The following is a 14398-nucleotide window of genomic DNA, read 5'->3' as shown; positions in this document are numbered from 1 at the left end:
TGAGCTCTCTGACCATCAACTCATGGCTGGGGCGCACAGAATAATTAAGAAAATTTGAAGACTGAGGATATGTAATCACCAAATGCTGATGAACTAATAGAAACAAGCTTAGCTTAAGGTCCTGGATATAGGACAACATGCAACATCTGCTGTTGATTAGCTGCATAGGTATAGTGGATGTTCTTAGAACAATTACTGATGTAGTGGCAATGTAAGCCTATTGTATAACATGGAGTTTTTGCATAAGATAATGAGAAGGTTATGGTTGCGCAATAAATGTAATGACAGATGAAATAAAAATATTACATTACATCATATCAGAAGCAGCTTAATAAAAACACAATTTCACACAGAAATCCTCGCAATCAGTCGCTTTTATAAATGTAAGTATATTTGTAGGTCTTGTTCACTTTGTGTTTCATGTTGTCTTGTATCCAAGTGGCTGGGAGTTGGTCGCTGTAGAGACCCGGTTTAGTGGGTGAAGCAAGTGGATACGGTGGTAGCTGTGACTGTAATGGCTTGTAAGGGGATATTTCAGAAAGGTGCTCCTTCAAAACCTCTTCAGCTACTTCCTTTTTGTCCCGATACATGTCCAGATATCTGTTACAGCGGAGGAATAAGTTACTAATAGACACCTACATTCAGACGATACAATCTAGCAGCTGTATCAATACAAGCTAAAAGTTATATAGTCTTTATGGTTGTGACAGCGTTGACCAGCACTTGCTAGGATATGATTAGTCATGAGATTGCCGCTACCTGTGGATTCATAGTTGCTCCTAGTGCATGATAACAGACATTAACTAGATATATAACATATAGTAGCTGAATCTGTAGATGAAAGTGCTCAATAAAATTAGTAGAGCTGTGTATGAAAACAGTTAAAAGACTTTTTTCTTCGATTTGAAATATTTTACAACTAAATAGCTTCAAACAGGATATATATTAAGACATACTCTTTAGGTAAAATGTGCAATTAAAAAAGCATGTTTTAGATCATAGCTGGAGATCATGGTCATAGCTATGTATATTCACAGGCTAGAAAATGGGGAAAAATTTACTTTTTCCTAATAAAGAGCTAGTTACAAGCTTGTGAAAAGGAGCGTGAGTAGCTAACAAGTGTATGTAGATAGGAAAACTACAAAGAGCAAACAACTCCCGGTCTATCATGTTAAGCTACAAGTTGTGGTAACAGCACTCAATTGCTGGTGAATTAATTTTTCTAATCTCATGATGTCGTTACAAAACGCTAATTTCCAACATGAGAATTTGACTGAATAATAATATATGTATAGTATTCAAAGCGATGCATACTCTGATAACTCGTCAATTATAAAACATCAGATCATGTACAATTGAACTTCGTTAACCAACAACAAATGAGGCAATATTGCCTTTAGTCTACAAAAGACAACAACTTCTACAAACTTCACATCAGTTTGTCATGGCTTCCGTTACATATTCAAACCGCTGCAGCTCTCACTGTAAACAGCTCAAACCAAAAGTCAAAAATGCGCTGAGCACCCGATAAATTGATTTCTAGCAGTGGGTCTGCATTGAAGCAGTTGGTTATATCCAATAATATCTTTAGATCAACGTTCTGGTACCTTACAATAGTTACACATCTCATCTCACTGCGTTTATATAACTTCAACTAAGAAATATTTCTGTCTCGAGGTGCAAATTTAAGTTGTAAATAATAATCGCTTATAATCGGTCAGTTTTACAGCTTGATGACTACATGATAGCTGCTGAAGTTATGTATAAGTTACTATGAATGAATACATGTAAAATTGAGCAAATGGGAAGTGCTAATAAGTTTGTAAAGAACTTGAGTCACCTACACGTATGAACTTACTAGTTTGTTAGCCTGTGTGCCAGAAAACGCTAGCTATAATATTAAGTTGATGCAGTCGATAAATTTCAGTTGCATGGGACACCTAACTTCGTGAACCTATACTTGGTTCATTCCACACAGGAGTTGTCATCTCATACAAACTTAGGGTTAATCGCAGTAAATGGTGACTGGGCTAAATGGGCTCATTAAGTTGCTCTAATTTTCAACTTACAGAATCCTTCCATCTGCTCAGACCAAAGCAGAGGAAGTATTGTCACCAACAGAGCGCCAATGGGTCCGATTTTAACCTCTTGTATTTCCGACGGCATTACTCTTCCTTTGTAGTTTGCTCTAACATAAACTACAGTATCTGTGTGCAAAAAGCACTCTGTTATATTGACTGCACAAAATGCAGCTGCTTGTAATTAGCCTTAGAACTAGTATTTAGAGCACATTTTCCTTTATAATTTGATAAAGGTGGGTAGATATTTTGTCTTTGTTACAATTTCCTACACTCTGACACTCTGTATGGAGCGAGTAATACTGCTGCAAGTAAAAGGGTGCCATATTTAATCAAGTCGTTTTCACACGCTGACTTTAATCTCTGTATACATTATATAAATTTGTATGCCGGAAAATGAGCACAACATTCTTTTTTGTCACCACCTCCAGAGATGCCACCACCTCCAGTGATGCCTCCACCACCTCCAGAGATGCCACCGCCACTAGAGATGTCCCCATCTCCAGAGATGTCACCAGCTCCAAGATGTCACCACCTCCAGTGATGTCACCACCACCAAAGATGTCACAACCTGTAGAGATGTTATCACCTCCGCAGATGTCATCACCTCCGCAGATGTCACCTTCTCAATGATGTCACCACCTCCGCAGATGTGCCTACCTCCAGAAATGCCACTTTCTTCAGAGATGTCACTTCTTCGAGAGATGTCACTACCTCGAAAGATGTCACCACCTCCAGAGATGTTACCACCTCAGCAGATGTCCTCACCTCTAGCGATGTAACCACCTCCGAAGATATTATCACCTCAAGCGATGTCATGACCTCCAGAGATTTACCAGCTCCAAAGAAGTCACCACCTCCATCCACTGATGCCACCATCACCAGGGATGTCATGACCTCCAGAGATGTTATCACCTCCAAAGATGTCCCTACCTCGAGAGATGTCACTTCATTTGGAGATGTCACTACCTCCATCCACTGATGCCACCATTTCCAGAGATGTTACCACCCCCAAAGATGTCACCACCTCCGCAGATGTCCCCATCTCCGACGATGTTACCATCTCCAGCGATGTTACCACCTCCGTTGATGTCCCCACCTCCAGAGATGTCACTTCATTCGGAGATGTCACTACCTCGAGGGATGTTACCACCCCAAAGATGTCACCACCTCCATCCACTGATGTCATGATCTCCAGAGATGTCATGATCTCCAGAGATGACATAACCTCCAGATATGTTAAAAAAAGTACTTTCTATGAAGTACTGGAGTTGTCTATAGCTTGTAGACAAATAAAAATAAATTATCGCACACTGTTGAAGAAGTTTTTTCATTTCCCAATCAAATGTGGTTTTTGGAAATTTGTCATGTTTAGGTTGCCGGTCAGCAGACCTAATTGAGATGATTATACAATTACAAGTTGTCTATAGCCCTGCATCTGTCTATAGCCCTGCATCTGTCTATAGCCCGGCATCTGTTATACACACAAGAAATAGATGAGTTTTACCATTGGATACATCAGTGGTTCGACATAACAGACATCAGTGCTAGACGCTGGAGACATCAGTATTAGACAGTAGAGAGATCAGTGTTAGACACTAGAGAAATCAGTGTTTGACATTAGAAAATCAGTGTTAGACACTAGAGACATCAGTGTTAGACGCGAGAGACATCAGTGTTGGACTCTATAGACACCAGTGTAAGATGCTACGGACATCAGTATTAGATGCTAGAGACATCAGTATTACACGCTGAAAACATCAGCGTTAGACACTAGAGACATCAGTGCTAGACACTAGAGGTATCAGTGTTAGACACTAGAGGTATCAGTGTTAGACACTAAAGAAATCAGTATTAGACGCAAGAGACATCAGTGTTAGACCCTATAAACACCAGTGTAAGATGCTATGGACACCAGTGTAAGATGCTATGGACATCAGTGTTAGACAGTAGAGACATCAGTGCTAGACACTAGAGGTATCAGTGTTAGACACTAGAGATATCAGTGCTAGACACTAGAGACATCAATGTTAGACACTAGAGGTATCAGTGTTAGACACTAGAGATACCAGTGCTAGACACTAGAGATATCAGTGCTAGACACTAGAGGTATCAGTGTTAGACACTAGAGGTATCAGTGTTAGACACTAGAGATATCAGTGCTAGACACTAGAGACATCAATGTTAGACATTAGAGATATCAGTGCTAGACACTAGAGACATCAATGTTAGACACTAGAGATATCAGTGTTAGACATTAGAGATATCAGTGCTAGACACTAGAGACATCAATGTTAGACATTAGAGACATCAGTGATAGACACTAGAGACATCAGTGTTAGACACTAGAGGTATCAGTGTTAAAAACTAGAGATATCAGTATTAGACACTAGAGATATCAGTGCTAGACACTAGAGACATCAGTGTTAGACGCGAAAGACATCAAGTGTTGGACCCTATAGACACCAGTGTAAGATGCTACGGACATCAGTATTAGATGCTAGAGACATCAGTATTACACGCTGAAGCCATCAGCGTTAGACACTAGAGACATCAGTGCTAGACACTAGAGGTATATGTGTTAGACACTAGAGGTATCAGTGTTAGACACTAAAGAAATCAGTATTAGACGCGAGAGACATCAAGTGTTAGACCCTATAAACACCAGTGTAAGATGCTATGAACATCAGTGTTAGACAGTAGAGACATCAGTGCTAGACACTAGAGATATCAGTGCTAGACACTAGAGACATCAGTGTTAGACACTAGAGGTATCAGTGTTAGACACTAGAGATATCAGTGCTAGACACTAGAGACATCAGTGTTAGACACTAGAGGTATCAGTGTTAGACACTAGAGATATCAGTGCTAGACACTAGAGGTATCAGTGTTAGACACTAGAGATATCAGTGCTAGACACTAGAGACATCAGTGTTAGACACTAGAGATATCAGCAGCTACCAAGTAGGTATGAGTTTGGACAATGCCTTTAGAGTAGAACAGCTTAAACATACTTTTGAAACGGCTCTCTGTGGGCGAACTTGACTTGCTTGGGACGTTTAATCTTCGGATAGTCATACTCAAATGCAGGCTCCGGCATGTCTAAAACCAACCATTAGTGATATATACAAACCGAATAATTACTTGGACGTAGCCATACAACATGCCAAACAGTGTTTTGTATATTTAAAGATGTGATTGCATTAAAGAAGTCGATCAAATGAAATTAAGACAAATATAAGGCTAAAACATCAGCTACAATTTGATATCATTTTTGTCTTCGTAGGCTCGCCCTGTCCAGAGATATAAGCGTTTGAATGAGATCATTTTTTGAAACGCTGAGATTCAAGCGGGTGCTTTATTTGTGACGTGTATATTCAGCGTATATGAAAGTCTGTGAGGAATAAATATACTATCTCTTCTTTAGCCAATCATCCGTATGATATTTTTATACAGGTCATAATAAATGTTATTGCTAATAAAATGTGTTGTCTGTGATATCAAAGATTCTTGACATTAGAGAATTTACTGAATTACTAGATCGCGCATCCTCATCGTTATTTAATTTGCTGAATTAATTGACATCGTTAATTTACTGAATTACTGCATTGACACATTTTATTGAGGAACAACAGAATTGTAATAATGCTTCTAGTTCCAGCAAAGGTGACTCAGAGTTTTTTGAGCAACAGGTGGATAAAGATTGCGGCAGACAGCTTATGATTAGAGTTGACAGGCGCCAGCAGCGTTATGCTGCAGAGGAAGATAAGAGAATGAAGATAAATCTACATGTATTTTTAACTTTTAGTCTCCTATGTATATACTGAACTAAAGGTAATAATTTTACGACTCATGAGTAAATTTACTAATTAATAAAGTTATAGCTTTTTGCTATCACCAATCATCGTTTCATAACTTTTTTATTGTTTCATCTAGCTATAATATTTGCTTCAAATTTTCTTTGCCAGTTTTAGCTAGTAAATTAGATTTATGATTAGAATTTATGTTCCCTTCTCACTTGTAGAAAGTGAGGAAAATGGATTGATCATTGCTCATCTTTAGCTCCCAGAAACGAAGCTTCGAATTGTTGGTTTGGCGTACTTATGCTTTTGCTAAAGATTTGTTCATTGTATAATTTTACACTCTCAACCTATCCAACTCCCAAATTGAAAGCTTTCAGTAGATACAAGTTAGAACGACATGTCGATGAATGACATATATACATTACATTTATTTTATTGATTACAGGATGTGTATATGGTGCCACCAGTGGAGCAGTGGTGTCAGTATGGAAACTGCCACCCATAGAAAAGAGAGACATGAATGTGTGCCGCACAAACCATGATATGTGGCATTCTGTTTCTCAGATACATGCAGAGTTTGAGTTTACTGTAGTAGAGTAATCTGTCCTATTATATGAGCTGAAACTATGTGAGTGGCCACGACTTGGATGGATTTTTTTAACGAAAACTTTTTGCTAAGATGAAAATTTTTTGGTTTGTAAAAATAATACAATTAAATAATAATGTTGAAGATAATACAAAACATAATTTGCAGCTGCTTATGAAAGAGCTCATTTGACATTTCACCCACAGTCGCTATGTAACTGAATGAGAAAGAAATGAGAAAAATGAAAAAGAAACATCGCGCGTCAATTGATGTTATGGTTAATAGCAAAAACGCATCTTTGAGGAACACGCTAATCAAAAAGGGTCTCTCCAGCGCACATTGGCCACTACAACTTTTTTTCTCAGACATTCTGAAAACACAACACATGCGAATTATATTATAACTCTTTCTTCAATGAACATTACCACGCTGACCTATAGGTATCTAGTATTATATTACGTCTTACATTGATAAAATGTAAAACGTAATATACGTTTTATATTTTATCAAATATAAAACGTATTATACGTTTTATATTTGATAAAACCCCCGTTTGATATTCGATACGTTTGATATATTTATACGTTTTATATTTGATTTATCCCCTCCTGCGTTGTATAAAAATGGACAGTAGGTAAGCTGAAGTTAAACACACACTGAAAACCATATACCGAACTATAATACCGACAACACCAAACTTTTTAGTTGGCAAAGGATACCGAAGATGATAAATACCAAGGATACCGACACCGGAAAAACCGACAAAAAAGTGCAAGGAAATCCTATCGGCACTAAATTATATACCGGCCCAACACTAGTCCACGCCACAAACCCTCAACCAGGTGCAAGAATGGCTTTATTAACCCTTTGCCAGAGTCGGGGGGCTCAATTTATTTCAAAGAAATTAACGTTGTTTTGCGTTCACTATTTTGGTCAACTCAAAAATCCATTTGTTTTGTACCTGTCAATTTGATCAACCAATCAAATGTGACCAGTAAAATCTTTTCCACACAATGATGCTAATAATGAATAGATAACGTTGACTATACGTGACTTTTTAGGCATGCAGTTGGTTTTGCCATATATTCGAAGATTCTTTTCAAAGATGTGGCATGTTTATTTTATCTAGTAACTAGTTTCCGGTGTGGGTAGCAACTGAGAACTTCGATAATACAAAGGCCGTGATGAAATAAGTTAACTCAAAGATCTAATTACTGTAGACTGGCAGAATCGTAATCGGTACTCAGATGTTTACACAGCATTTAGAGGAAACTGATATAACAAATCTTTAACTACCCTTATTGAAGGCATTTGAGACATTTATAATAATGTATCTGTAGCTAGATTTAAAAATTTATTCTAGCAATCATGAGCAAATACAAAAATATATGCCAATAGAACCGCATAGGACTAGACTTTTATCGCAATAGCTGATTTGAATGAGAGATAGAGACAGGCCGTTTCACTATATACCATTTTGGGCAAGTCTGGGTATATCTTTTTTTCTGAGCGTTTTTACCGCGATGAATCTTTGTCAATTTTAATCTTTAAATATCTTGACAATGAGATCGCCTATAACAACCAACATTATCTCAAATGATAAGAAAAATCAATACTTTCCGTTAAAATCATCTAAAATTTGACGCAATCACATCTTTAAAAGTACTGAAGGGCAAGGCCAAGCGCAGTGTCACACACAAAGGCAATTTTTTTTCTACCTTGCGCAATCATAACTTTCAGTCAATTAGCGAGTAACACGTTCAGACATGCAGAAACATAGAAGTTTATTAATATAAAATCTTCTCTCATGAAAATATGGGGCATGCAAGTAGATTTTTCTGGTATGGTCTGGCATCTTCTCTCAAACTTTGTTATTTATTCTGAAAGAAACTTTTCTTGCATTTCATAAAAATTTTTAGGAAGACTTCAATGTCTTCCAAAATACGCAGAGGAAGCAAAATGAGCAGACAGCATACGCGAAGGCCAAAAAAAAATGATCTGCTAGTGACTGAAAGGAATAACATTTCTAACATCTATTGTGCAAGATTCTATTATATGGAACATTTATGGATGTGACAAGCTAAAGAATATATCTCAATTCATTGATCTTCCAAAATAAAATTAAAATACATGCATCATATTTTCAGCAAAGAGTTATGGAGAAAATGACCCGCACCAGGTAATTGAGCCACAACAGATCCGCAATAGACCCACAATAGAGCCCCAACAGACTGACAACAGACCTACAATAAAGTCGCAATAGAGCCACAATAGACTCACAATAGAGCCACAACAGACCCACAATAGAGCTACCACAGACCCAAAATAAAACCACAACAGACCCACATTAGAGCCACAACAGACCACAATAGACCCACACTAGACGTACAACAGAAACACAATAGAGCTCCAACAGACTCACAACAGACCCACAATAAAGCCGGAATAGAGCCACAACAGACCACAATAGAGCCACTATAGACCCACAATAGAGCCACAATAGACCCACATTAGAGCCACAACAGACCCACAATAGAGCCACAACAGACCCGCAATAGAGCCATGATAAACCTACAATAGAGCCACACCACATGCTGTCTAGCCAAACTAAAACTAATCGGAGTAAATAGAATTATTGGTACACACTAATGTTGGACCGGTATCTAATTTAGTATCGGATATCCTTGCACTTTGTTATCAGTTTTCCTGGTATCGGTATCCTTGGTATTTACCATCTTCGGTATCCTTTGCCAACTAAGAAAGTTTGGTATTGTCGGTATTGTTGTTCGGTATGTGGTTATCAGTGTGTGTTTAAACTTTAAATGGTTTAAAGTTTAATGGTTTAAATTTTAAACCATAACTGTCACGAACAACTTTTATCGTTGTTGTTGTTAGGTAAATCAGACATACTGATTCCGATTTTGTACTCAAAATAAAGATTGGTCAACTAACTTTCAAATTCATAAAGGCTTTTTTACAGCATTTTAATTTTCGTCTCAAAAACAACATGGTCGGCACAACAAGCTCCGCCCATAGATATGCGACGTGTCCTAGCTTTTGTAGAAACAAAAGTTGGGAATGTTTAGTCCGATAGCGATGGGTGTCTTAAAACCCATTATTCTCTAAATCCAGCCTGAAAATGATCTCAGTAATTTTTGAAAGGTAGATAGATAACCTGTTTAAAATGGTTCGTAGCTTGTTACAGACTGTTTAATGGGCTGAACGCCGAGAAAAATGAGCTCAAAAAAGCGCGATAACAACGCTAGCCTGTGATAAAATCGCGCTTTTTTGAGCTTTTAAATTGTTTTAATGTTTTATCTACCTTTCACAAAGACTGAGAAGATTTTGAAGGCTGAACTTAGATAAAAATGCGTTTTGAGACACTCATCTCTATCATTCTAAATCGGACTAAACATCTCCGACTTCTGTTACTGAAAAGCTAGGTTACGGCATCAACCTACCCTGTTTGAGTACAATGATTGTAGGATCCACCCGTTTCTGCAATCTGACTCCAGAAATACTCTTAACACATTTATGCTTGGAGGTTGATTGAGACCATGTCCTACCTGTGAGGAATACTGTAGACAGAAACTATAAGCTCTTTACTCACTCAATGACTGAACCAAATATTTTAACTAGAGAAGTAACCAGAAACCTAATCAAAAGTTTGGAATAACATTTCGTAGCCAGTGCAAAAAAAACATTCTTTAGTCAGCAGTATATTGTAACGGCAAGGAGACTCCTTGTTTTAGCAAGCCAAAAAAGAAAAGAAAGATGGAAATATAAGTTTCATGAGAGATGTTTTTATTGTTTATTCTATTAAAAAATATACTTATTGATACAAACGTATCAATTGTTCTCTATTATGTATAATAGAGAACAGATAGATAATGGCACACAACAAGCATGTCACAAGGTCGTCGTTAGAGTCTTTATACATCCTCCCATCTTTGAAGAAGAACTCCCAAACCTTCGAGGCTGGTGGCATTATCAATGTAACGTAATATAATAGTAGATACGGTAAGCGTGAAAATGTTCGTTAAATTCATTCGCCAATTCGCGCTGAGATTAGCATTTTCGTCAAAGAGGCGTTTTGGCAATTAACCAATAACAATCGAAGATTTTCCCCGCGCAACAAAAATCTATTCGGATAACCATTTACCGATAGGCTTTTACGGATAAATACCAATCATATCAAATCGGCCGCGGATAACTAGCTGTCATCGAAAATGATTGGTTTCCTCGGATACCGAGAATCCCTCGGTATCCGAGGGATTCTCGGTATCCGAGAATACCGAGAATCCCTCGGTGTCGGTAAGAACGGATAACCAAATACCGGCCCAACACACTGACTACGCTGATCTAACATCTGGCAAACAAGACTGACTCTTAATGGACTTACCAAGCACATGGTGGAACGTGTCCTTGACGGAGGAGTCCCACTCGCTCTGGAAGAATCGAATACCTACTGGAATACCTCCATTGTCAGCGAGTTTGGAATAAAACTCAGAGAAGTTGAAGGTCCGTGAATGCAAGTCTGTGTCAGTGACATTCTAAAATGATTATAAGTGTGAGTGGTTATGAGGAGGAATATTACAGAAGCCAATGGCAATTGGTAAAAGGTCTTAGATGTAGCTGAAGCGTGAATAATGATAAAATTGAACTACTGTCTCGCTATCGATGGGCTCAAAACAATGCGATTTGCACCCTCTGGGCAGGTGGAAAACCACCTGCTTTTGCTTTTAACAAGCAGCAAAAAACAACAAACCTGTTGTTCTTTTGATCAAATGTTTGACACCTGTCAACATAAACTAATTATATCGAGTTACTGCACGAACTAGACATAGGTAGAGTGTTGCCAATAATGAACATCACGTGGTCTGGAATGAAAGCTTTTTGAAGTACTTAATAAAAAATATAACATCAAGTAAAAAAACCTGGTACCTCCTAGTTTGATTACACATTTATGACCCAGTCTTAAGAAAACATGGCCAACTGTCACATGAAGAGCTAAAACCTTTATAAGAAGTAAATCTATTCGTGGCGTGGCAAACAAACAGGTAGTTTAGTAAACAACACATGACAGTTCACGTTACCGAACCGACAGTTCAAATGTTACTAAACCGACAGTTCATTACTTCAGCCACGGTGTAGAGACTTCATCACCGATCTCTCTTTGGGCACGCTTTGTTATTATTTTATGCTTGTTCAAATCGCTTCAAGCTATTTCTACTAAGAATTTTTTTTGACCAATTGGCAGAATGTGAGCTTGCGTGGCTTTAAAAGAAATAAATGGAACAGACCTTTTCTAGTAATTTTCTCTTCATATATATCTGTCTCCTAGAAGTTGATGGGTGTAGCATAACATAAAAAGAATGTGGTGTATTTATTTTATTAATTTGGATGTTCAACTCACTGGAATTAGTGCTGTATCAACCTCAGTGTCGTGTTGTAGCAGAAGAAAGACATATCGATGATATCCTGTACCTCTAAATGGTATTGGTTGAAGATACCGTATGCTCTGTCCACTAGTAACTCCTTCATCTCCTTTCATGTTCACTAGACACAAAACGAATAGTGAAAATATTTCGCTAAATAAATTTTGCTTAACAAAACCATGTTGACTAATTGTTTTTATTTAATTCTTGTGTGTAAAAATGGAGCAGAAAGCAGTGCAGAAACAAAATTAAACAACAAAATATATTGTGTGACAAAAATCTCAATAATTAAACATAATTCAGAGTCAAAGACCGCTCTGGTTTGTGATTGGTCAGCAGGTGACACTGAAATAATAAGCAAAATGAAAATTTTCTCAGAGTATGGTGTCATGGTAATCATATATGTTTTACAATCAGCATGCTAGCATGATGATGCAGGCTCTATGTTTTCAATAGTGTTAGCTAGAATTAAAGTGGCTGCTATAAACTAGCTTAGAACAAGTAATAAATAACAAATGGTTAATAATGTGCAAATAAGGTGTAAATTTGTTCTCACTGACATTCATTCTTAGCGATCTACTGCAGTTAAGCTAGGAAGATACCAATTTTTCTTTTTGATTAGGCCTATTATAAGTAAGTCTACATTTGCTTCAGAAGATCCCTTATTATGCTTACCACAAGACCAATGCAAATACTCAGAATGGTCATCTGACAAATGGCCATCTAAGTTCAGTAGTAGCAAACTGTAGAACTTTTCTTGATCACCAACAAAACCCACTGAAGGACATGTCGTTGCGAGTGATGGATCAATTTTGTTTCCCTGAAATACTGGAAGAACGCTTTCAGTATCTACGTCATAAGCCACCTTAAAGTTTATCCCATAGTCTGGTATAAACTGCACATCTTCTTTAAAGAGGTCGATGAATATATTATAATGCTCTAGAACACTGAACCCTTGTTTGAAGTCGTGCTCAAACAAATAGGCATCTTGCTGTATTGTCTCACTTGGAATAGGACGCAGCTCAAAAACATTCACATTTTCTGATAACTGTTTCGAGTCTTTTTCGAAATCGGCGGATACTGAAGGCTTTGTAGATGGTCGCCTACCAATATATTTGATCTGCCTATGTGTTTCCGCTTTTTCTAGAGAACGCCTTTTTTCAAAAGAGTTTTTGATGTTTAATCGTTCAGCTTCATCTTCGGGATCAACTCTTAAATATCGTTTAGTTATTGCTTCGGCTGAAACTGGCTTGAAATTTAACAATCTGTTGAATTTCGACAGTTTATACGCATTTTTCGTAAAAGCTGCCATGGCCATTCATAAAACTCTGTAGCCTAATTGTTTTTGTCTGGTTCGTGACCCTCATGATATTCAGTTAATATTTTATGCATAATGTTTTGCTAAGTCAAGGTGATTACTTTGATCTCTTAAGCGCTGATTCCATTAAATTATGAGATATCAAATGATTGCCTATGTTTGTTGGTAGAGAACAACTCCGATACGAATAGTGCAAAAAGCAACGCACAGATTAAAAGGCGTGGCTTAGTTAAAAATGAGGCGTACCAAGTATTCGACCGTAGCGAGTACGTACAGGTTGTGTCCTAATGTAACGCTTAGACTGCGACAGACGCGTGCAAGTTCAAAGCTATATTAGTTTCCTCAACAGAAAACCTTCTCGAACGGTAATTTTAGGGAAATATAACAACTTTATATTTTAGAGAAACTTTATCAAACTCTCTTTTATATCTCACAAAGTCTGCATTTCAAAGAATGAGTAGACGACAGACTATTGATCTGTAGGTAAAGGCAGAACAAGAACAGTATATATTAGAAGCTGGAGTTTACACACAATTCTTCAGCGACCAGAGTAAGTAACATACTGAGCATGATAAAGGAATAACAACATCAGCAACATTCGATGAACCTAATTGTGACAAGCTGTGCGGTTAACTTGTGTCTTAGACTAGACAAATAGAGCCAAGCATTAGGGTACTAACTCAAACAAGTGCTCCAGTATTTCGCTCAAGTTAAACTAATGTCCATGTTACATCAGTGTGTATGTATAATTGTGCAATAGCTCGACTCCTGCCAGAGTTTGTTTTCCTTGATATTCATTTCAATCATCATAGGTTTACCATTGTGCTGAACTAATAATGGCTCGTATATAGTACTGCTTCTATTGGCTTTCAGAGATTAAACGTTGATGAATTAAATATTGTGGAGATTACAGTCAAAAATCGATGCTTAAAGCTGCCACCCTCATCAATTTACCGTTGTTTGTGCTTACCTTTAAATGTAGTCTGAAGTCTCTGTCTTGTTAGTCAGCGATGCTTTTCATATACAAATTCTTTGCCGCTAGAATTCTGCTTTGACCATTCAGGTGTGTTTAAAACAAGTTGCTCAAAAACTTTAATGAAATCTCAAAGAATCAAAAACAAATTTTGCCAAACTTTCATAGACTCAAAAGTTCACATTCAATTTGATCGTCTTTA

The 14398-nt window shown here is 37.4% G+C and overlaps 1 protein-coding gene across 1 annotated transcript; it reads right to left on the bottom strand.

Annotated features, from left to right (window-relative positions):
• Window positions 1-259: 259 nt before the first annotated feature.
• Window positions 260-13226, bottom strand: LOC137401693 (large ribosomal subunit protein mL38-like). Its single transcript, XM_068088152.1, has 5 exons — window positions 12581-13226; window positions 11884-12026; window positions 10870-11020; window positions 5093-5180; window positions 260-600 (listed from the first exon to the last, which is right to left on the bottom strand). Exons 1-5 carry the CDS (start codon window positions 13221-13223, stop codon window positions 366-368), a joined length of 1260 nt encoding a protein of 419 aa, XP_067944253.1. The 5' UTR covers window positions 13224-13226; the 3' UTR covers window positions 260-365.
• Between the last annotated feature and the right edge of the window lie 1172 nt (window positions 13227-14398).

This window comes from Watersipora subatra, chromosome 8 (genome assembly GCF_963576615.1).
Source record: "Watersipora subatra chromosome 8, tzWatSuba1.1, whole genome shotgun sequence".
NCBI lineage: Eukaryota > Metazoa > Bryozoa > Gymnolaemata > Cheilostomatida > Watersiporidae > Watersipora > Watersipora subatra.
Note: the sequence above shows the minus strand (reverse complement) of the source record. Positions and strands in the feature narration are given on the sequence as shown.